At 39.5% G+C, this 25,782-nt stretch overlaps 1 protein-coding gene across 2 annotated transcripts in view; it reads left to right on the forward strand.

Annotated features, from left to right (window-relative positions):
* LOC150092024 (FUN14 domain-containing protein 1) overlaps positions 1-24,125 on the forward strand; it is a 97,765-nt gene extending 73,640 nt beyond the window's left edge. The window contains exons 5-6 of one of the 2 annotated variants that reach the window (XM_090377833.1): positions 9,832-9,951; positions 23,465-24,124. In XM_090377833.1, coding sequence (XP_090233959.1) covers positions 9,832-9,951; positions 23,465-23,545 — 201 coding nt within the window. In that variant the 3' untranslated portion in view covers positions 23,546-24,124. Of the gene's footprint in view, positions 1-9,831; positions 9,952-23,464 lie in introns of both variants that reach the window. The other variant, XM_090377824.1, reaches the window with a different exon arrangement.
* Positions 24,126-25,782: the final 1,657 nt, after the last annotated feature.

Below are 25,782 nucleotides of genomic sequence, written 5' to 3' on the forward strand. Positions count from 1 at the left end.
AAGAAGAGAAATGAGATTAATCCATGACACTAAAGGGTACTTTTATCATAAAAAACCTGAGTTCAACAAGCAGTGTTTGGAAACTATGCAGCTGCAAGGAGAAATGGTTGAAGTGTGGTTTTAAGTGGATTAAGTAAATTAAATGCCGGACTTCAACGAAATTGGGTCCACTTGACTTGAATGTCACCCGAATATCAGTTCCATCAGCGTTTTAGACTCCTAGATAGCAAGTGCAGCTTATCTGGCATATTTGAGAGAATGTCTGTGACAACCACAAGGATCAAGGACTGAAACAAAGCCAATTGGTAATGAAATTTTCTTAGGGAAACAATGCAAATGACATCACTTCCTTCTCAGTCACTAACGATGATTTGATAGAGTAAGTAGCAGGTAGTAATGTTATGCAAGAATGAAAGTTTCATAGCCACCGAAAAAGCTTCTCATGTTGACAAAAGAACGAGTTCAAAAATGTAGAGAATGGGAAAAAATGCAGAGTTTAATGAAATTTAATTCTCAAGATTTTGATCAATATCAGCCTTCTAAGTAGAATAAATAAGTAGAGGACATGAGCATAAAATGTTACATTGTTCATAATTTTGGTTCTAGCTGTTAGATTTTAATAGCTGTTTTGTTAAATTGTTTAAAAATTTAAATGGTTTTGATTTAAGAACACAACAATAAAACAATCCCTTCAACAAACAACGATCACTTCTTGCAGTAGTTTTTGGTTTTGATGTCATACTATTCTACAAATGGATTTTCCTCACTATTGATTTTTAAAAATGCCAAATGTTATTTCAGTTAACAACCTGTACCTATAAGATTATTTCGAAGATGGCTAAAACTCCAGCTGAGCAAAATCGAGAGAATTATGCAAGAATAAAAGTTTCAAAGCCACTCCCATGTCGACAATAAAGTTCAAAAACAAAGAGAACGAAAAAATGCAGTTAGTGACCCAGCGGCTTATTTCTTCTCATATGCCCTTGCAAATTAGAAGACTGAGACAGTTTCAGCCAATATGAAATTTTGGGCCTAATTATAAATGTTCCTGTAAATATACCCCTCCTGGGTATAACCTCCATGCACAAGTACATGCTGGGTCACCACCCAGGTTTGAACCAACATAAGCAGGTGTCGAGGTGTAACGCCCACACCACATGGAGGAAAGCCACCCCTCTATGTTACCAGGCAGTACTAGGTGGTAGATGAATCTCATCAACCGGTGAAATACCACCACTTTACTTATTGGAGGTTTGAAGTGGTGGATCCCATGTTTAGTCTCTAGAGCTAAGTTCCGGTCAACCCTTCCCTATATCTTCAATCATGCAGTATGATTGATGACTTTTGAGGTTATGATGAACGTCGTGGCGAGATCCAATATTCCTTACATTTCGAGGGTACAGCTCTAAAACGCTGTTCGCAGGCCGGCCGCTAGTTAGTACACCGGACCGAACCTATTGGTAACTCTCTAGGAGGCTTCCGGATCAGCTAGTGTATAATCTTGCTAATTCTACTCTGCCAAATAGTGACTGGAGGGAGTCCGAGTAGTGTGTATGCGGGGAGCATTGTCGAGGCCACGTTATGTCAAGGTTCTGGGTATATTCTTACCACGAGTACGCCATATTCAAAAATTTCATTACTTCATACACCATGTGTTTTTCTTACTATTGAATACACTATGAATTGTCAAACTAATAGAGCAAGCTTATCTGCGAAAAGATCTAAACCTCCCAAGCACTTCCTAATTCATTTCACAAATATACGTGGTCTCAATTCTAATCTCAACGATGTCCATTTCCACTTGCAGTCTGCCAAACCCCATGTACTTTTTCTGACAGAATCTCAGTTATCGGTTGATTCAACTACCGCTCATCTCAGATGCCCAAATTATTCGCTGTATGATTCCTTTCGCCTCAAAGGTGGTACTTGTGCATATGTCCGTTCTGATATTCCCTGTCAGAGACTTGGCAATTTGGAATCTCCTCTCTTTGATCTTCTCTGGCTTAAAATCTCTCTACCTCATTGTGTCAAATTCATCTGTTGTCTCTACCGTTCTCCCAACTCCACTAATCACTTGGAGCTCTTTGACTTCCTCTCTTTGCAACTTGACTTTCTCCAGTCGAACTTTCCTAACAGTGAGGTAATTTTCCTTGGTGATTTTAATGTTCACAACTCCAGCTGGCTTCCGTTTTCTAGTCACACCGACCCAGCAGGTCGAGATGCTGAGGCTTTTGCAATTACTAATGACCTAGCACAGATTGTTCACTTACCTACAAGAATACCGGACAATCCTAATCATACGGCCAATACGCTTGATCTTTTTCTCACAAACAACCCTAAGTACACGGTCGAAATGAGAGGTCCTTTAGCCACTTCAGATCACAACTTGGTGATTGTCTCTTCTCCTATGGAACCTTTATCTCAAGGCTATTCCCAACCTCGTGTTTATTTTTTGGCATTACAAGAATGCAAAATGGGATGACCTGCGAGACTTCTTTTCTTCTTTTCCTTGGTAGGATTACTGTTTCAAAACTTCTGATGTCAACGTTTGCTCAGATCGTGTCAGTGAAATTACTCTTGCAGGAATGGAATCCTTTATCCCACACTCCACTTTAAAATCTCGTCCCTTTATTGGAAAACCAAGGGTATATATATAACCTTGGTCTTCCAATAAATGTGCTAAGGCTGTTCAAGAGAAGAATGTTGCATATCCTAATTGGCTTGTTTCTAATTCTTCAGTTTTATTTTCTGCCTACACCAAAGCTCACAACAATTGTAAAGCAGTTATTAATCAGTCCAAACTAGAGTTTGAACAGGCTAAGAGTAGAAAACGTGCTTCTTGCCCTAATGGTAGCCTAGCATTTTGGCCTCTTGCCAAAGCTATTGGCCGCAACTTTTGCCCATCTCTGCTCCCACCTCTGTCCAAACCAGATGGTTCTGTTGTCACTTCAGCCAAGGATAAAGCTGACCTGCTAGCATCACATTTTTCTTCCAGCTTATGTATTAATGATCTTGGTAAAACACCTCCCACCATTCCCAACACACTCCATTCAATGCCTCCTGTGGTCTTCCGTCAAAAGGATATCAGAAGGATTTTGATGAATCTTGATGCTAAGAAAGCTACAGGTCCTGATGGTATTTCTCCACTTGTTCTCACCTATTTCTCCAACTGTGCTCCTGAACTTACTCCTATTCTTTGCCGCTTTTTTCACTTTCTTATTCCAAAGGTGTTTTTCCTTTTGCTTGGAAATTTGCTCATATTCAGCCAGTTCCTAAAAAGGATGACAAATCCCTCCCATCCAATTATCGTCCCATTGCAATTACTTCTACTCTTTCTAAAGTAATGGAGAAATCAATTAACCGCCAACTCTTAACCTACCTAGAAACCTTCCGTCTGATCAATGATCGCCAGTATGGATTCCGTCAGTGTCGATCCACTGGTGATATTCTGGCTTATGTTACCCATTTATTGACTAATTCAATGGAAAGATTGGGTGAAACACAAGTAGTGGCTCTTGACATCTCAAAGGCTTTCGACCGTGTTTGGCTTAAAGGTCTTCTAAACAAGCTTCCATCTTATGGTTTGCCAACTGTATTTAGTAATTGGTTATCCAGTTTTCTCTCTGATCGCTCACTGAGGGTGATGGTAGATGGCTCTCTGTCTTCTAACTTCTCCACTAATGCCGGTGTCCCCCATGGTTCAGTTCTTTCCCCCACTCTTTTCCTCTTGTATATTAATGACCTTCTTCCATTGACTGGAAATCCTATCCATAGTTTTGCCAATTATAGCACATTGCATTCCACTTTCCATTTTGAGAAACCTTGTCCTGCTCAATCAGCTTCAACTTCTCGAAAATCTGATACCAACTCCTTAAATGCCGATCTTCAGGTAATTCTCCAGTGGGGCAAAGACAACTTAGTTGATTTCAACCCTTCTAAAACTCAGTCTTGTCTTATATCTTGCAAAAAGGATTCTTCTGCTCCTACTTATCTTTAGTGACACTCCAATTTCTAGGCAAAATGATATATCTCTTTTGGGGATTACCCTGACTTCTAATCTCTCTTGGCACAAGCACATTACAAATATTGCTTCCTCTGCATGTAAAAAACTTGGTTTTCTCTTTTGCTCTCGGCGTTACTTTTCTTCCAAACAGCTGCTCACTCTGTATAAACTGCAAATCCGCCCTGCCATGGAATATTGTTCCCACATCTGGGGTGGTGCCCCCAAAACCTCTCTCAGGCTTCTTGATTCCATTCGGAAGAGGGCAGTTAGGTTAATTAATGATTCATCTCTAATGGTCTCTCCACTCACTGTCTCATAGACGTACTGTTTCTGCTGCATGCCTCTTATACAGATACTTCCATGGGCACTGTTCTTCTGAATTGGCTTCTATAAGTAGGAGACCGGCGGAATTACTTAGCAAGTACAGGTCACTGTTGAAAAAAAGCCGTGAATTAGGGTTGGATTTGAAAGTGTCAGCAATACTGCCCAGACACGATAGGAGGGAGTATATGATGAGAGCCTTGTCGATCAATTCGGCCCTGGAGGGATTGTGCAAGGCTCAAGGGGTAGAATTTTTTTCAGCCTGGTCTGTACTTGTTAACAGGAGAGACTGCTTCTACAGGGATGGGATACACTTAAATAGAAAGTGTGCAAGAATTTTTGCTGATGCTGTCGAGGCAGTGTTAGGTGTGTCGGACAACTGCTAGTTGTGGGGGATACAAGGACTAATAGATTAACAGTAGCCACTGGCATAGGTGGAAGTGATTCTTGCACTGCTTCTATTGAAATGAGCAGAAGCCTGAAAAACAAGATGCAGGATATTTCAGAGACTGCTGGGAGTCATTGTGGTACAAGTAAACACATGGGTTGTGTTAGGGTAGCTAAGAATAGAAACAGGTGTATGCGTACTTGCGTGTACACCAATGCTAGGAGTTTGGTAAATAGATTTGATGAATTTGAGGTATTGCACTAAACATCAAAGGCAGATATTGTTGGGATATCAGAGACATGGTGTCACACAGATATAAGGAATGCGGAACTGGAATTTGGGGAATACAATGTGTATAGAAAGGATAGACAGAACAGGAGGGGAGGAGGGGTTATGCTATTAGTAAAGAAACTCATAAAATCCAAGGAAGTGAAGCCAGTCGACATCGATGGACAGGGCAGTGTCGAGTCAGTTTGGTGTGACATAAGCATAGGGAAATCAAAATTGAGAGTAGGAGTGTGCTATAGGCCTAATGACTCTGATGAGTATAATAAGATATTGTACAGGGAAATGGAGTGGGCCAGTAAATCAGAGAGTCTTATAAGGGGGGATTTTAATTTCCCAGATATTGACTGGAATTTGTGAGTTGGTCACTCACACACTAGCCAGGCTTTCGTGGATTTATTGGATGATTGTTTTCTACATCAGCATGTTCTTGAGGCAACAAGAGGGAGCAATACTCTTGATCTGATTATCAGTAGTGATTCTTCATGCATTAAGAATCTGCAGATAAATGAACCACTAGGTGGCAGTGATCACAGTGTGTTGCAGTGGGATTTACTCAAGGAGGTTACTACCATCAGAGGTAAAGGGAAGGGTTTTTGTTTTCGTAAAGGCGACTATGATGGTCTGAGACAGAATTTAAATTCTATACAGTGGGACCAACTGATGATGTTACCAACAGCAAACTCAAAATGGGAAGCATTCAAGGAACTAATCTTGGAAGCTACCAGGCTTTACATACCAACTAAGAAATATTGTTCAAGATTTATTCCTAAATGGTTTTCAGATGAACTAATGAGACATGTGGCAGAGAAGAAAAATGCATGGAATACATACAAATTAATGGGCGACATGGAAGCCTATGATAGATATAAGTTGGTCTGTAACCAAGTCACAAAGGAGATTAGGCAAAGGCAGACTACGAAAAATCTTTGGCAAAGGATGCAAAGAAAAACAGAAAAGAGTTCTTTACCTATTTAAACTCAAAAAGGAAAGGGATGAATCAGATTGGTCCACTGGATATTGATGGTTCAACAGTTGAGGATCCTGCTCAGGTGGCTAACAATCTAAACGAGTATTTTTCATCTACATTCACGCATGAGGAGTTATTCAGGAAGGAGAATGACGTAGGTAAAGTAGACATTGGCAGTGAGCTAGATGATTTTGTAATAACTGAGAGGAAAGTGGAGGAGAGATTGTTGCGGATAAACATAAAAAAGGCACTTGGGGTGGATGGGATCTATCCAGTTATATTAAAGGAGGCAGCAAAGGAAGTAAGCAAACCCCTAGCCATAATTATGAGAGCTTCTTTGGACTCAGGGGAGGTACCCAAAGACTGGAGATGTGCAAATGTAACCCCAATTCACAAAGGAGGATCAAAGGCTAATACAAGTAATTATAGACCTGTTAGTTTAACTTCTGTTCCAGGAAAATTAATGGAGACACTGGTTAAAGAAGCACTGCAGGATCATCTAGACAAGAATTCAGTTATAGCTCAGACGCAGCATGGTTTTGTTAAGGGCAGGTCTCGCCTGACCAATTTGATTGGATACTATGATGTAGTCACAAAAGAACTGGATGCAGGGAATAACTTTGATATTATATATTTGGATCTTAGAAAGGCTTTTGATACTGTTGCACATGGAAGACTGCTGCACAAATTGGAGCAGTGTGGCATTGGAGGCAAATTGCTGCTATGGATAAGGGGATAGTTGAGTGGTAGAAGACAGAGAGTGGTAATCAATGGACACTGCTCAACGTGGACTAATGTTATTAGTGGAGTTCCTCAGGGTTCAGTGTTGGGTCCGTTGTTGTTTTCGGTGTTTATGAATGATATTGATGATGGTATATCAAGTTTAATGTCCAAGTTTGCAGATGATACAAAGGATGGCAGGGTTGTTAAGGACACTACTGACGCTATGCTGCTGCAACAGGATCTGGAAATGTTGAACAGATAGGCTGAGAGGTGGCAAATGAAGTTTAACATTGACAAATATAAAGTACTACATATGGGAAACAGTAACCCCAGAGCAACGTATCAACTCAGCAGTACTACACTGACAGTGGTGGAGAATGAAAAGGACCTGGGGGTAATTGTGCAGGCAGATATGAAGTTCTCTGAGCAGTGCAGACGAGCTGCAAGAGTAGCTCATGGTGTCTTGTCAATGATATACAGGAATTTTTCTAGCAGGGATAAGGAGGTGATTATTCCCTTGTATAAGGCAATGGTTAGGCCACATCTTGAGTATGGTATACAGGTCTGGAAGCCTCATTTCAAGAAGAATGTAGAGCTGCTGGAACGGGTACAGAGAAGGGCAACAAGATTAGTGAATGGAACAAAGGGTTGCTCTTACGAAGAAAGGCTTAAGTTTTGCAAATTACAGAGTCTGGAGACTAGGCACCGGCGAGGTGATCTGATAGAGGTGTATAAGGCTTTGAATGGTTTGGGCATGCTCAATGCCAATGGGATTCTTCCTCTTGCTCAGAATAATCACCTCAGAGGGCATAAATTCAAATTGAGGAAGGATGGATGTCGGATAGATGTGCGGAAATTTGCCTTTGGCCAGCGGGTGGTTGGTTGGTGGAACCGACTTCCATCATTTGTTGTTGAAGTTGATAGCCTAAACAAATTTAAAGCTCAACTGGACAGGTATTTCGAACGAACGGAGCGGTGAAATGGGAGTGGTGTTTTTTTTTTTTTTTTTTGGCTGATGCTGAATAAGCTTGCTTTCTTGCATCATATGCCTCTACTAATGCTAATGCTATAATTCCCGCTCTCTCTTTCAAAACAGTCCGAACACGTGCCGCCACCAGCCAACATCCATTTACTATCCAACTTCAAACCCACAGAACCAACTTTTCATCTTCCTCATTTATTCATTCAACTGCCGTTTTCTTGAACAACCTTCCTTCATACGTATTTCGTGAAAATTACAATCTACAGAAGTTAGATTGAAATAGATTTCCAACTCTATAATCTCAAGTGCACATATCATATTTTAGCTGTCAAACCCATTGTAAGTAAATTACCCATCAAAGGATGTTTTCACATAAAATTAAACATCTTTTGGGCATACAGAGTACACATGGTGCTTTTTTTTTTAATTTATTTATGTATTTTGACTGATGCTATATAAGTCTGCTTACTTGCATAATTTTTTCACTACTAATACTAATAAAATGGTTTTTTTATGTAAATGAATAGTGATTTTGTAAGCAAATTTGAAAAAAAAGTTGATTCTTTTCAAAAGGTTTATAATAGTATTACATCACTTAAACATATCCACTGTTAAGAGTATGTTACCCATCATATCAGTATTCAATTTCTGTCCATATCTGGTCAAAAATCTCAGGTGTAACACTTTCAGTTGCTCTTACAGTGGCTTCTTTTTAATAAGTGAATATCCAGTCTCTTTTCACTGCAGGTAGTATTTTTCACGTGGCCTTATAAGAAGTCAATAGGCCAGAGATCAGGAGTCTTTGGGGTCACCCATTTTCCCAGTTTCATCCAGTCCATCAGACAAGGAATCTAACATGCAAAGCCTTGCACACAGTTTTTGTGTAGTGCAGGAGTTCCATGTTGAAAGAAAATTCATAATTCAGCTTATCATTCCCCATGTCATAGATCTGTGGAAGCACAAAATTTTCTAGCATGGCTAGATAGATATTTTTATTGACTGTTTGTTCAGCAAAGAAAAATGACCTGATAATGCAATTTTGCATCAAGCTACACCAGATGTGAACCTCAAGTGTATCTTGAACATGCTCTTCAGCATTGTGCGGATTTTGTGATTCCATATTTGGCAGTTGCGTCAAATAACAGAGCTGTCTGAAGAAGATCACCTAGTCTGAGAACAAAATACTATTCAGGAACTCTGGTTTGTCATCCAATTTTTGAATCATGTAACTGGATCTCTCTCTCTGGCTCGTCATTTTGTTTGTTTTTATGTATGCATTTTGTATGCATTTAGCTTTATTCCCTTTAATATCGCTTTGGAACAGTTAGTATTAGTGGTTCCAAAATGATGCAAGGAAGCAAGCTTATATAGCATCATCCAGGGAAAAAAACCTACGCACTCCATTTGCCCATCCCTTCTCATCATTTGTCTAATCCTTTATTCAAACTGGAAAAATTCCTGTATATCATTTACAGTACCTGTGAGTTGTCCTTAAAGCATGTCTTTATTTCTCACTGAACTTATATCAAACTGTACAGTTACAGTTTGATTGCTTTCATTTTTTACTACCTTGAGTTTGTTTCCACCAAAACGGTGTGTAATTCTGGGATTATTACTACCCAAAATGAAGCATCCTTAGCCATGAAGAGAAGTGGCAATTAATAACCACTCTCTCACCTGACATTCAACCATCCCTTTATCCATAGCAGTAACTTGCCTCCAATGCCACACTACATTGCTCTTCTTTGTACTGAAATATATGAAGTCAAAATTATTGTTTGCATTCAGTTCCTCTGTGACTACCTTATAGTAACCAATCATTCCAGTTTGGAGAAGCTATAATATATCAGTTTCCCAACAGATTTGATTTTATTAATATTAAATACTGCAGGCAAGTAGCAGCAATGAAATTATTAGTATTTCTGATTGTTTTTAAATTTTGCTAACAGTATAATAAATGCAATCTGATGATTAGGCCCATCATAGACTAATGCATATATAATTCTCATTAAAATGCACATTTTGTAAAGCAGAAAGCTAATCTGTATTAAAAAATTATGGGTTTTTGTTTTCTGAAAGTTGGCAAATATGAGAATATGTTTAGATGTTAGAAGTTATATAAAAAAAAAAAAAAGATTAAAAATTCTTTCTTATTTCAGATTGCTCAACATCAGGGTTATATCAGAGTAAATTGGACAAGAGTCAATAAAGATCTTGAACATGCAAAAAGGAACTTTGATAGACATGCAAAGAAAAGACTCCCGTGGATAGTGGAAGAAGTACATATATGAAAAATTTCAAATATTTATCTTAGAATTTATTTAGCATATAGTAGAGACTCTTTGCTCTCTCTGGACAAAGCATCTCTGCTGTCATGGTTTATTCATTAGCTCACTTGATAACAGTAAACTATATAAGTTAGTGTTTTCAATCATCGACTTGGTGCATTATGGTTTAGATGCCAATATGTCATCAAACAACAACAGTGTGTTCAAACAGGATTTACATTATTTAAACAAAGCAAAAACACATGCGACAAACAACTTGATAAAGAACAGCAACTTTATTTAAATGTCTTAATGTAAAGAGATATAATGCGTTGTAAATCAGCAAACAAAATTCATTAGGTTCAATGAGGGCAGCAGTTGGCTGGTTTCATTGCATTTATTATTATTATTATCTCTTTCTTCTCTTGATGGGTTATTATTATTAAATTTTTTTTCCTTTATGGGATTTTTTCTGCCCCATGACATTTACTGGTACCAAGTGCATGGATTAGTTGGTTGTGTCTGGTTACTATTATTATTATTACTGTTTGTTGAGGAACTCTATCTTACAGGTGTTCGGGATCACAGCTTACTGAAGTTCCACGCAAGTGCTCTCTAGGAGGCCTATTGCTGTTCCTAAGTTGTTATGGAGGCACTGTGCCAATGATTGACATGGTGATTGGGATGGTCATTACTTGTTCCATATGTCACATCTTTGACTTCTCTCTTAAGTCTGTGTACTTTCTGATCTTTTTTTCTGGAGGTTGCTGGTATTGGGCACTGCTCTGTCCATCAGGTAGGTAGCCATTTCCTTCTTGTAAATGAGGGTTATGTCTGGTCTGTTGTGCAGGATCATCTTATCTGTTATTATGGCATGGTCCCAGTATAGTTTGTGAGTAGGAGTCTCTAATACACTTCATTTGATCAACTGGTATTTTTGCACTAGCTTCTGCTGTATTATCCTGGCAAACTGGTTGTGTGGAGAATACTCTGTCAGGGTGATCACGTGCTACATCCCACAGTGATATCCTGGGGGTGCTTCTGGGGCCATGTAATCATCAACATGTGTCATCTATTACTCTGGAGTCTTTGTCTGTGTATTTACTTTAGTTCCTTGTGCAGATTACCTGAACTTGGATAGTGAGCACGAATTGTTTGGTCTTGGGAAAGAGCCTCCCATTTGCAAACCATGCATTAGCATTAGCATTAGTAGAGGCATTTGATGCAAGAAAGCAAGCTTATGCAGCATCAGCCAAAAAAAAAAAAAAAAAAAACCCACTTCCACTTCACCCCTCTGTTCGATCAAAATACCTGTCCAGCTGAGCCTTAAACTTATTTAGGCTATCAACCTCCACTACAAGGGATGGAAGTCTGTTCCACCAACCAACCACCCGCTGGCTAAAGGCAAATTTCCACACATCTATCCTACATCTGTCTTTCCTCAATTTGAATTTATGCCCTCTCAGGTGATTATTCTGAGCTAGAGGAAGAATCCCATCAGCATTCAGCATGCTCAAACCATTCAAGGCTTTATACACCTCTATCAGATCACCTCGCTGGTGCCTAGTCTCCAGACACTGTAATTTGCAAAACTTAAGCCTTTCTTCGTAAGAGCACCCCTTTGTTCCATTCACTAATCTTGTTGCCCTTCTCTGTACTCGTTCCAGCAGCTCTACATCCTTCTTGAAATGAGGCCTCCAGACCTGTAAACAGTACTCTAGGTGTGACCTGACCATTGCCTTATACAAGGGAATAATCACTTCCTTATCCCTGCTGGAAAAATTCCTGTATATCATTGACAATACTCCGTGAGCTACTCTTGCAGCCCGTCTGCACTGCTCAGAGAACTTCATATCTGCCTGCACAACCACCCCCAAGTCCCTTTCATTCTCTACCACTGTCAGTGTAGTACCACAGAGTTGATACGTTGCTCTGGGGTTGCTGTTTCCCATGTGTAGTACTTTACATTTGTCAATGTTAAACTTCATTTGCCACCTCTCAACCCATCTGCTCAACCTTTCCAGATCCTGTTGCAGCAGCATAGTGTCAGTAGTGTCCTTGACAACCCTGCCAACCTTTGTATCGTCTGCAAACTTGGACATTAAGCTTGATATACCATCATCAATATCATTTATAAATACAGAAACCAATAATGGAACCAACACTGAGCCCTGAGGGACTCCACTAATAACATTAGTCCACGATGAGCAGTGTCCATTGATTACCACTCTCTGTCTTCTGCCCCTCAACCACCCCTTTATCCATAGCAGCAATTTGCCTCCAATGTCACACTGCTCCAATTTGTGTAGCAGTCTTCCATGTGCAACAGTATCAAAAGCCTTTCTAAGATCCAAGTATATAATATCAAAGCTATTCCCTGCATCCAGTTCTTTTGTGACTGCATCATAGTATCCAATCAAATTGGTCAGGCAAGACTTCCCCTTAACAAAACCATGCTGTGTCCGAGCTATAACTGAAGTCTTGTCTAAATGATCCTGCAGTGCTTCTTTAACCAGTGCCTCCATTAATTTTCTTGGAACAGAAGTTAAGCTCACAGGTCTATAATTACTTGTGTCAGCCTTTCATCCTCCTTTGTGAATTGGGGTCACATTTGCACATTTGCACATTTCCAGTCTATGGGTACCTCCCCTGAGTCCAAGGAAGCTCTCATAATTATGGCTAGGGGTTTGCTTACTTCCTTTGCTGCCTCCTTTAATATAACTGGATAGATCCCATCCACCCCAGGTGCCTTTCTTGTGTTTATCTTCAACAGTTTCTCCTCCACTTTACTCCCAGTTATTTCAAGATTCTGTAGCTTACTGCTAGAGTTGAATACACCTCTGGCATTCCCCTCGCTGAATAACTCCTCATGTGTGAATGTCGATTCAAAATATTCATTTAGTTTGTTAGCTACCTGAGCAGGATCAACAGTTGACCCATCAATATCAAGTGGACCAATCTGATTCATCCCCTTCCTTCTAGAGTTTACATAAGTAAAGAACTCTTTGCTGTTTTTCTTTGCATCCCTTGCCAAGGATTTCTCGTAATCTGCCTTAGCATGCCTAACCTCCTTTGTAACTTGGTTGCAAATCAACTTGTATCTATCATAGGCTTCTGTGTCGTGTGTTAATTTGTAAGTATCCCATGCATTTTTCTTCTCTGCCATATGCCTCATTAGTTCATCTGACATCCATTTTGGCCTAAACCTTGAACAATATTTCTTAGTTGGTATGTAAAGCGCAGTAGCTTCCAAAATAAGTTCTTTGAATGCTTCCCATTTTGAATTTGCTGTTGGTAACATCATCAGTTGGTCCCACTGTATAGAATTTAAATACTGTCTCAGTCCATCGTAGTCGCCTTTACGGAAGCAATAACCCTTCCCTTTACCCCTAATGGTAGTTACCTCTTTGAGTAAATCCCACTTCAGCACACTGTGATCACTGCCACCTAGTGGTTCATTTATCTGCAGATTCTTAATGCATGAAGAATCACTGCTGATAATCAAATCAAGAGTATTACTCCCTCTAGTTGCCTCCCGAACATGCTGATATAGAAAACAATCATCCAATAAATCCACAAAAGCCCTGCTAGTGTGTGAGTGACCAGCCCCCAAATTCCAGTCAATATGTGGGAAATTAAAATCTCCCATTATAAGACTCTCTGATTTACTGGCCCACTCTATTTCCCTGTACAGTTTCTTATTATACTCATCAGAGTCATTAGGCCTATGGCACACTCCTACTCTCAATTTTGATCTCCCAATGCTTATGTCACACCAAACTGACTCAACACTGCACTGTCCAGCGATGTCGACTGGCTTCACTTCCTTGGTTTTTATGTGTTTCTTAACTAATAGCATAACTCCTCCCCCCTTCCTATCCTGTCTATCCTTCCTGTAGACGTTGTACTCTCCAAATTGCAGTTCTGCATCCCTTATATCTGTGTGACACCACGTCTCTGATATCCCAACAATATCTGCCTTTGATGTTTTGAGCAATACCTCAAATTCATCAAATTTATTTACTAAACTCCTAGCATTGGTGTACACGCAAGTATACCTGCACCTGTTTCTATTCTTAGCTACCCTAACACAACCCATGTGTTTACTTGTACCGCAATGGCTCCCAGCAGTCTCTGAAATATCATGCATCTTGTTTTTCAGGCTTCTGCTCATTCTAATAGAAGCAGTGCAAGAATCTCTTTCACCTCTGCCAGTGGCTACTGTCAATCTATTGGTCTTTGTCTCCCCCCAAGCTAGCAGTTTTCCGACCCACCTAATACTGCCTCGATAGCATCAGCAAATATTCTTGCACCCTTTCTATTTAAGTGTATCCCATCCCTGTTAGAAGTCATCTTATCTGTGTAGTGTTGATGGGGCTCATTGTAGTTCTGCTATGGAGTGCCTTCTTCACCCATCTTTCTATCTTTATTTCTTCAATTTGTCCAAGTGGGCTCTCCTTGTCGAAGTTGAGTGGTGTGTGCCATTTGTTTATCTTCCTTATAGCTTATTATTATGATTATTATTATTACTCTTTATATTATTTCTCCCTGATTAGGGTTCCTTCCACCTCGTGACGAGTATTGCTACCAAGTACACAGGGTGGTTGTCATTATGTCTGGTGTTTCTGTTGGTCGAGGAACTTTCTGACTATCCTACAGGTGTTCGGGATTGTGACTTTCTGGAGTTCCTTATAGGTGTATGCTGGGAGACCTATTGCTGCTAGGCTGTTATGTAGGGTTCTTTGGAACCATACTGGTGGTTGACACGATGATTGGGATGGTCATTACTTGTTGCATATGCCACATCTCTTTGATCTCCTGTCTTAATTTCGCGTACTTCCTGAATTTTTCTCCATGGGTTTTCTGCAGATTACCAGTGTTGGGTACCACTATGTCAATCAGATGGATAGCCTTTTTCTTCTTGTCAACAAGGGTTATGTACAGTCTGTTATGCAGAATTGTCTTATCTATTACAGTCATACTGTACTGGGACTGTGTCATTTATTATGATGCAGTCCCAATACAGTACGTGGGTTTGTGGTCTCTGGTACTGCCTGGGGTTCGTACTTGTAGTAGGGTACACTTTCTTTGATCAACTGGTATTTCCTCACTAGCTTCTGATGTATTATCCTGGCTGCCAGGTCGTATCTACAAGTGTACTCAGTATGGGTGATCACCTTGCATCCTGCGGTGATGTGTTCAATCATTTCTGAGGCCAGGTGGCATCATCGTCATGGGTCATCTGACACTCTGGGCTCCTTGGCAATGTATTTTCTATAGTTTCTGGTGCCAATTACCTGGTCGTGGGTTGCGAGCATGAATCCTTCAGTCTCGGGGAAGAGCGTCCCGCTTTTGAGCTATGCATTGGAAACAATTTTATCTATGTGATCTTGATGAAAGTTATTGTAGTGCCTGCTGTGGAGTGTCTTCTTTGTCCATCTTACTAGCTTTGTTTGTGTTGTCTGGGCAGGAGGGGGGGACTCTTAGGTTGAGTGGAGTATGCCGCTTGTCTGACTTCCTTATGGCCTGGTAGAATTCTGCTCTTTTTTTGGAATCCTTCAGGTTAACTATTGCTGTTTTCTGTTGCTCAATGAGGTCTAATTGACCCCTTCCTCCCTCTTTCCAAGCTATTGTCGGTCTCTCCACAGCTGACTTTGGGTGGTGTTAGCGGCTTTTGGTCGTCATTTCCCTTGTCTTTCTCATGATATCCTCCAGCTTGGTGTTGGTCTGTTCTATAATCCGAAGGAGTATGTTTGCACTGGAACTACATAGGTGTTTATGGCTTTAACTGTGTTCCCTTCGTTCAGCTTTGCTTTGAGCAGGCTTCTGAGTCTCTGATGGTAATTTTTCGTTCAGACAGGCCTTGATTTCCTTGTGCTGTAACTGCTGAGCCTGCATCATCCCTAGGTATTTGTAGGTCTCTTCTTCATCCCCCCCCCGTAATGGCATTCGATCTCTTTTCCCAGTCTGCAGCTGGTAGCTTTAGCCGACTAATTTCCCCTGATGCAATCTGTGGGCCTTACATTTGTCTAGACCAAATTCCATCCTGATATCATTGTTGAATTGTTCAGTGATCTGGAGTAGTTGCTAGAGTTGCTTCTTGGTTGCCGCATAGAGCTTGGTGTCATCCATGTACATCAGGTGGGGAGAGAGAGAGAGAGAGAGAGAGAGAGAGAGAGAGAGAGAGAGAGAGAGAGAGAGAGAGAGAGAGAGAGAGCGTGCGCGCGTGTGCACAGGTTTTTCCTTCCTTCTTTGAGAAAGCAAATCAATAAATCAATACTATAAATACTTGCCATTGTTGAGAATGGTGGATAGCTGGTTGAGTGCTAGACAGAACCACAGTGGGCTCAGTTCATCTCCCTGTTCATCTCCCTGAAAGATTCCTCTCCTGATGGGGATCGGTCTGCTTGCAATGTTCTTGACCATGATGGCAGTACTCCATTTCTCCCTAGTTGTTCCTAGGAAGTTTGTCGCTGTCAGATTGACTTTGTAGATCTTCAGAATCTCTATTAGCGAGCTATGACGCACAGCGTCAGAGGCTTTGTGGTAATCAATGTAGGCCATGTACAGGTAATTGATGTAGACTATGTTCAGGTTGCTGCACTTCTTGTAGGCTTGCTCTATAACTGCAGCATGTATGGTTAATTGCTTCTTGCATCCTTTGCTCATTCACTTGCATCATTTCTGCTGTCACACACACTTATATAAACAGCACAGAATTTTGGGGAGTACAACGTGTACAGAAAGAATAGGAAGGGAGGAGGGATTATGCTGTTAGTTAAGAAACACACAAACTCTAAGGACGTGCATCCAGTTGACATAGATGGTCAGTGCAATGTTCAATCAGTGTGGTGTGATCTAGGCACTGGGAAAGAAAAAATGAGAATAGCAGTGTGTTATAGGCCTAATGACTCTAATGGGTACAATGAACAACTGTATACAGAGAAATAGAGTTGGCCAGTAAATCAGATTGTATACTAGCAAGACTTTTAGCATTAGCATTAGCATTAGCATTAGCATTAGTAGAGGCATATGATGCAAGAAAGCAAGCTTATTCAGCATCAGCCAAAAAAAAAAAAAAAAAAAAAAAAACCACTCCCATTTCACCCCTCCGTTCGTTCGAAATACCTGTCCAGTTGAGCTTTAAATTTGTTTAGGCTATCAACTTCAACAACAAGTGATGGAAGTCGGTTCCACCAACCAACCACCCGCTGGCCAAAGGCAAATTTCCGCACATCTATCCGACATCCGTCCTTCCGCAATTTGAATTTATGCCCTCTGAGGTGATTATTCTGAGCAAGATGAAGAATCCCATTGGCATTGAGCATGCTCAAACCATTCAAAGCCTTATACACCTCTATCAGATCACCTCGCCGGTGCCTAGTCTCCAGACTCTGTAATTTGCAAAACTTAAGCCTTTCTTCGTAAGAGCAACCCTTTGTTCCATTCACTAATCTTGTTGCCCTTCTCTGTACCCGTTCCAGCAGCTCTACATCCTTCCTGAAATGAGGCCTCCAGACCTGTATACAGTACTCAAGGTGTGGCCTGACCATTGCCTCATACAAGGGAATAATCACATCCTTATCCCTGCTAGAAAAATTCCTGTATATCATTGACAAGACACCATGAGCTACTCTTGCAGCCCGTCTGCACTGCTCAGAGAACTTCATATCTGCCTGCACAATTACCCCCAGGTCCTTTTCATTCTCCACCACTGTCAGTGTAGTACCACAGAGTTGATACGTTGCTCTGGGGTTACTGTTTCCCATATGTAGTACTTTACATTTGTCAATGTTAAACTTCATTTGCCACCTCTCAGCCCATCTGTTCAACCTTTCCAGATCCTGTTGCAGCAGCATAGCATCAGTAGTGTCCTTAACGACCCTGCCAACCTTTGTATCATCTGCAAACTTGGACATTAAACTTGATATACCATCATCAATATCATTCATAAACACCGAAAACAACAACGGACCCAACACTGAACCTTGAGGAACTCCACTAATAACATTAGTCCACGTTGAGCAGTGTCCATTGATTACCACTCTCTGTCTTCTGCCACTCAACCATCCCCTTATCCATAGCAGCAATTTGCCTCCAATACCACTCTGCTCCAATTTGTGCAGCAGTCTTCCATGTGCAACAGTATCAAAAGCCTTTCTAAGATCCAAATATATAATATCAAAGTTATTCCTTGCATCCAGTTCTTTTGTGACTACATCATAGTATCCAATCAAATTGGTCAGGCAAGACCTGCCCTTAACAAAACCATGCTGCGTCTGAGCTATAACTGAATTCTTGTCTAGATGATCCTGCAGTGCTTCTTTAACCAGTGCCTCCATTAATTTACCTGGAACAGAAGTTAAACTAACAGGTCTATAATTACTTGTGTCAGCCTTTGATCCTCCTTTGTGAATTGGGGTTACATTTGCACATCTCCAGTCTATGGGTACCTCCCCTGAGTCCAAAGAAGCTCTCATAATTATGGCTAGGGGTTTGCATACTTCCTTTGCTGCCTCCTTTAATATAACTGGATAGATCCCATCCACCCCAGGTGCCTTTTTTATGTTTATCCTCAACAATCTCTCCTCCACTTTCCTCTCAGTTATTACAAAATCATCCAGCTCACTGCCCATGTTTACTTTACCTACATCATTCTCCTTCCTGAATAACTCCTCATGCGTGAATGTAGATGCAAAATACTCGTTTAGATTGTTAGCCATCTGAGCAGGATCCTCAACCGTTGAACCATCAATATCCAGTGGACCAATCTGATTCATTCCTTTCCTTCTCGAGTTCAAATATGTAAAGAACTCTTTTCTGTTTTTCTTTGCATCCTTTGCCAAGGATTTTTCGTAGTCTGCCTTTGCCTGCCTAATCTCCTTTGTGACTTGGTTACAGACCAACTTATATCTATCATAGGCTTCCATGTCACCCATTAATTTGTATGTATCCCATGCATTTTTCTTCTCTGCCACATGTCTCATTAGTTCATCTGACAACCATTTAGGCCTAAACCTTGAACAATATTTCTTAGTTGGTATGTAAAGCCTGGTAGCCTCCAAGATTAGTTCCTTGAATGCTTCCCATTTTGAGTTTGCTGTTGGTAACATCATCAGTTGGTCCCACTGTATAGAATTTAAATACTGTCTCAGACCATCATAGTCGCCTTTACGAAAACAAAAACCCTTCCCTTTACCTCTGATGGTAGTTACCTCCTTGAGTAAATCCCACTTCAACACACTGTGATCACTGCCACCTAGTGGTTCATTTATCTGCAGATTCTTAATGCATGAAGAATCACTACTGATAATCAGATCAAGAGTATTGCTCCCTCTTGTTGCCTCACGAACATGCTGATGTAGAAAACAATCATCCAATAAATCCACAAAAGCCTTGCTAGTGTGCGAGTGACCAACCCACAAATTCCAGTCAATATCTGGGAAATTAAAATCCCCCATTATAAGACTCTCTGATTTACTGGCCCACTCTATTTCCCTGTACAATATCTTATTATACTCATCAGAGTCATTAGGCCTATAGCACACTCCTACTCTCAATTTTGAATTCCCTATGCTTATGTCACACCAAACTGACTCGACACTGCCCTGTCCATCGATGTCGACTGGCTTCACTTCCTTGGACTTTATGTGTTTCTTAATTAATAGCATAACCCCTCCTCCCCTCCTGTCCTGTCTATCTTTTCTATACACATTGTATTCCCCAAATTCCAGTTCCGCATTACTTATATCTGTGTGACACCACGTCTCTGATATCCCAACAATATCTGCCTTTGATGTTTTGAGCAATACCTCAAATTCATCAAATTTATTTACCAAACTCCTAGCATTGGTGTACACACAGGTATACATGCACCTGTTTCTATTCTTAGCTACCCTAACACAACCCATGTGTTTACTTGTACCGCAATGACTACCAGCAGTCTCTGAAATATCCGGTATCTTGTTTTTCAGGCTTCTGCTCATTTCAATAGAAGCAGTGCAAGAATCACTTCCACCTCTGCCAGTGGCTACTGTTAATCTATTAGTCCTTGTATCCCCCCCAACTAGCAGTTTTCCGACCCACCTAACACTGCCTCAACAGCATCAGCAAAAATTCTTGCACCCTTTCTATTTAAGTGTATCCCATCCCTGTAGAAGCAATCTCTCCTGTTAACAAGTACAGTCCAGGCTGAAAAAAATTCTACCCCTTGAGCCTTGCACAATCCCTCCAGGGCCGATTTATGGATTATATTGGATGATTGTTTCTACAGCAACATGTTATAGAGGAAACCAGAGAGAGTGATACTCTTGATCTGGTTATCAGCAGTGATTATTTGTGCAGTAAGAATTTGCAGTTAAAGGAATCATTGGGTGGCAGTGATCACAGCGTACTGATATGGGATTTTCTTAAATATATTACTACCATCAGAGGTAAAGGGAAGGGTTTTTGCTTCCATAAAGGTGACTATAGTGGTCTCAAACAGTTTTAAAATTGTAATCAATGGGACCAACTGATGATGTTACCAGCAAATTCTAAATGGAAAGCATTCAAAGAAGTAGAACTGATGTTCAAATGAAGTTTAACATTGACAAATGCAAAGTACTGAATATGGGTAGAAGTAACTCCAGAGAAACTTACCAGCTGTGTGGTACTACGTTTAGGGTGGTAGAAAATGAAAAAGACCTGGGAGTAATTGACAGTCAGTCAGATAGGAAATTTTCTGAACAGTGCAGACAGGCTCTCAGGGCACGTCATGGGGTATTGTCAATGATATACAGGAATTTTGCTAGTGGTAAGGAAAAGGAGGTGATTATCCCTTTGTATAAGGCAATAGTCAGGCCACGCCTTGAGTACTGTATATGGGGCTGGAGGACTCATTTTCAGAAGGACTTAGAGTTGCATGAGCGAGTACAGGGAAGGGCAACAAGAATGTTGATGGGAACGAAAGGATGGTCTTACCATGAAAGGCTTAAGTTAAGCTAATTGGAGCATCTGGAGACTAGGCACTTGCAAGGTGATCTGATTGAGGTGTATAAGGCCTTGTGAATGTGATGAGAAAGCTCAATTCTGATGGGATTCTTCTGCTTGCTCAGATTACGAACGTGAAGCGGCATAAATTCAAATTAGGAAAGACAGTTATAGGATAGATGTTCAGAAATTTGCTTTTAGCCAGTGGGTAGTTGATTGCTGGAACAAATTTCAATCTGTTATTGTGGAAGTTGATAAGTTAAATAAATTCAAGGAGGAACTGGACAAACGTTTAGAGGGAATGGATGTGTGAAACGGGTTGGGTTTTTTTTTTTTGTTTTTTGGCCAATGCTTATGCAGCATTAGCCAAATAAGCATTAGCCATAAGTCTGCATAAGTATTAGTACATAAAATAAAATTTCTATCAAACTGAATTTTATTCTGATTTACAGCTCAGTCCAAAAGCAATTGTTCACTGTTTACTATGAAATACAAACTTTCATTTCCATTTACTTTTCGACCGTTATTTACAAATAACAGTTTAAAAGTAAACAGAATGTCGTTATTTCTCACCATTATGAAAATTATGGCTCATTGAATGGGCTCTCTCAAATATAAGTGCCAGCAAGTGTGTTAAGGTGCTATATGTTCATGCTGAGCACAAATACATCAGAATTATGGTATGCCTTTAAAACAGTATAATTGCAGAAGCCATGAAATGCATATATAATATTAAGGAAATATAACACATGGAGGATGCCAAGATGGATGAATAAGGAGCTGGCCAGTTTAATAGAACAGGGAAAAAATGGCATGGGAAAGTTACAGGGTGATTAAAGTACTGAAGCATGTTATGGCTACAAGTTGATCTGTAATAATAATAATATTAATACAGAAATGGTTAGGTTTCCAAAGGTAGATCATAAGAAACTGCTGGCAAAAAGCATAAAATGGGAACAAGGAGTTTTTCACATATGTAAATACAAAGGAAAGGATGAATCACATTGGACCCTTGTGTAATGGGCATGGGAAAGCCGTACATAATCCAGCTGATGTTTTGGTTGAATTTAAGAGGTTTGAATAGATACTTTTGATATTTACAGAAAAATCCCTTCCCAGTCAGTAGCATGAAATTGCAGTGTTGAATTTCAGAATATTATTTATTAGAAAACTTTTATGCCTAAAGGTGAGTAAGGCTCATGGAGTTGATAGCATAAATCAAAATTTTTATGTGGCAATAGAATGCATTGAACCATTAAGGTTAATTATGGGGGCATTGCTGGACTTAGAAGAGATTCTCTTCGATTGGAGAAGTGCCAGTATATTGCCAATATGTAGTTCCAGTTCTAAGGGTGAAGTGGAATAACTATAGAGCAGTCAACCTGACTTCATTGGTAGGGAAGATCATGTTTAATCAACTTGGTTAGCTATTTTGGCAGAGTCATTCATAAGCTGGATCTAGAAAGTAATTTATTTTTTTAATTGGATTTCAGCAAAACATTTAACTCATTCCTACATGAGAAGCTACTTATAAGCTGGAATGTGTTGGAATGACAAGGGAAAATCCTTAGATGGGTTGCAAGATGGTTGCAGGGTATAAGGTAGAGGAGGATTGATAAATGGTTATTCCTCAGATTTGGCTGATGTAAGAGATGGGTTCCCCCAAGGATACTGGAAACTGTTGTTTTTGATTTTCTTAAATGGTACCAATGAAGGAATATAGGGCATGATGTCAAAATTTTCTGATGACATGAGAATTGTAGAGTAGTTAATTATCAGTGACAAGCAGCATTTCTTGAGGATGACTTAGACTTCAAAGATTATCAAAAAATGTGGACTGTTTTAATGCAAGGTCTTACATTTGAAGAATTGCAAAATAATTTCTACACTGGGTGGGGAATCATAACTCCAAAATCTCTTTTTTACCTCTTTTTTTTTTTTTTTTTTTTTTTTTTTTTGCTGGTGCAGTAAAAACCTCAGGCTTCCTAGCACCATATGGATAACATTAATACATTAAATCTGTTTGTTATGGATTCTTTTCCTAAAAGCAAATTATGTTTGTAAAGTTTGGAAAATTATGGGTTTTCAGACATTCCGAGAGCATAACAGTTCATTCCTCCAAGTGTATCAAGTCTGGAAAACTTTCAATGGCTTTCATTTGCTAGGATATATGCTTACAAGTGAGTCATTGCACTCACTTGTAAGGATATGCTTATATTCTACCAAAAATGCATGCCCAGATACAAACTTTAAATTCTTCCTTTTATAAACTCATTTCAGTTACTATTGCTTAAAAATTTCAGCACTCCAAACTGTTAGACTAGTTCTGTGGAATCAAATGCCTTATCTTTCTAAACCACTCTTCATTGACCACAAATCTCTAAGAATTCATATATGTTTAAGCTGTTCAAAGACAGTTAAATTCTCACAAGTATGTTGAAGTCATATTTAACCAACAGAGAATTAACTTGCATTTGAATTCTATACTAAAATACATATTATAATATTAGTATATGTTTGTGTTTTAATAATTTTTTTTTGTTTTAATTTATAGAGTCAACAGTTTGTTCAGGATAACATTTGCTTAGCTACTGGATTTGCTGGAGGATTTCTTCTTGGATTAGCTTCATCCTAGATTTCATTAACACTTCAGATTAGTGGTTTTTGTAATAAGATGTGCCTTGAGAAGAAACAGAAGAGAAAAGAAAAATTTCTAACTTATCCCAGAATTATATATTGACTGTAGAATTTAGTTAATTACTTCTGCACAATTTTAGCAGCCCCCCTTTTTTCCATTTTTTTTTTTGTGTGTGTATTTCATGTACCAAATTGTATGTGAAAATCATTACATAACATTCTTTTTAAACTTTTTGAAAAATATGCTTACAAGTTTTCGTTATTGTTTTTCAGGCTCAGTGAAAAAACTGTGCATTGCGGTTCTTGAATTATTTTTATTACACAGTTATGAAATAAAATATTAAAATAGGATGATAAAAGAATAAAGTATTTTAAACTGCTGTCAAATAATAATAGCATGCCAGGGTATTTACTGAGAATTTTTTTTTTAAATTCTTTTCCTATTATCTGTTAAATCTCAAGTTTAGGTAATGATTTGTATACGGCAATATAATCATGTAATGTTTAGCTTAAGTTAGCTTCATTAGGTAATGATTTCAAGTCCTCAAATGTCTGATTTGATGGTTTTCTTAGCCATTTAGAAATTAGGTAGTATATTATTTCAGAATTGCATTTATATAAAATTTGTCATGTGTGATAATCATATAAAAATAAATAAATAAAATTGTCTGGATAGAGAGTTTTGTATCATCTCAGAGGATTTTCTATTTAACTAAACTTATGAGAGCAAAAAACCCATTGTTGCCAGTAAACATAGTTCTTGCCATGCTCTTTTGTTATCCTCTAATCTGTGAATGGTGGGAGGTGTTTTACAAGATCATTAATACATGATTTGGAAGAAAAATGGGTTGCTAGCAGGTCAGCTTTATCCTTGGTTGAAGTGACAACAGAACCATCTGGTTTTACCGAAGATGGGCAAAAGTTGCGGATAATAGCTTTGGCAAGAGACCTGAATGCTCGGCTACCATTAAGGCAAGAAACAAGTTTTCTTCTCTTAGTCTGGTTAAAATCTAGTTTGGACTGATTAATAACTGCTTTACAATTGTTGTAAGGTTTGATGTAGACAGAAAATGAAACTGAAGAATTGGAAACAAGCCCATTATGATATACAATGTTCTTCTCTTGAATAGCCTTAACACATTTATTGGAAAACCAAGGTTTAGATAAAGGTCGAGATTTTAAAGTGGAGTGTGGGATAAAGGATTCCATTCCTACAAGAATAATTTCACTGACACGATCTGAGCAAACATTGACATCAGAAGTTTTGAAACAGTAATCCGACCAAGGAAAAGAAGAAAAGAAATCTCGCAGGTCATCCCATTTTGCATTCTTGTAATGCAAACAATACGAGGTTGGGAATAGCCGTGAGATAAAGGTTCCACTGGAGAAGAGACAATAACCAAGTTCTGATCTGAGGTGCCTAAAGGACCACTTACTTTGACCATGTACTTAGAAGGTACATAGACCGTGTACTGAGAAAAAGATCAAGCGTGTTGGCTGTATGGTTAGGATTGTCCGGTATCCTTGTAGGTAAATGGACAATCTGTGCAAGGTCATTAATAATTGAAAAAGCCTCAGCATCTCGACTAGCTGGGTCGGTGTGACTAGAAAATGGAAGCCAGCTGCAGTTGTGAACTTTAAAATCACCAAGAAAAATTACCTCACTGTTAGGAAAGTTGGACTGGAGAAAGTCAAGTTGCAAAGAGTTCCAAGTAATTAGTGGAGATGGTAGAACAGTAGAGACAACAGATGAATTTGATACAATGTGGTAGAGACATTTTAAGCTTTTAGCATTAGCATTAGTAGAGGCATATGATGCAAGAAAGCAAGCTTATTCAGCATCAGCCAAAAAAAAAAAAAAAAACACACCACTCCCATTTCACCCCTCCGTTCGTTCGAAATACCTGTCCAGTTGAGCCTTAAATTTGTTTAGGCTATCAACTTCAACAACAAATGATGGAAGTTGGTTCCACCAACCAACCACCCGCTGGCCAAAGGCAAATTTCCGCACATCTATCCGACATCCGTCCTTCTTCAATTTGAATTTATGCCCTCTGAGGTGATTATTCTGAGCAAGAGGAAGAATCCCATTGGCATTGAGCATGCTCAAACCATTCAAAGCCTTATACACCTCTATCAGATCACCTCGCCGGTGCCTGGTCTCCAGACTCTGTAATTTGCAAAACTTAAGCCTTTCTTCGTAAGAGCAACCCTTTGTTCCATTCACTAATCTTG

Source organism: Mastigoproctus giganteus, chromosome 1 (assembly GCF_048544385.1).
Source record: "Mastigoproctus giganteus isolate SK-2022 chromosome 1, ASM4854438v1, whole genome shotgun sequence".
Taxonomy (NCBI): Eukaryota; Metazoa; Arthropoda; class Arachnida; order Uropygi; family Thelyphonidae; genus Mastigoproctus; species Mastigoproctus giganteus.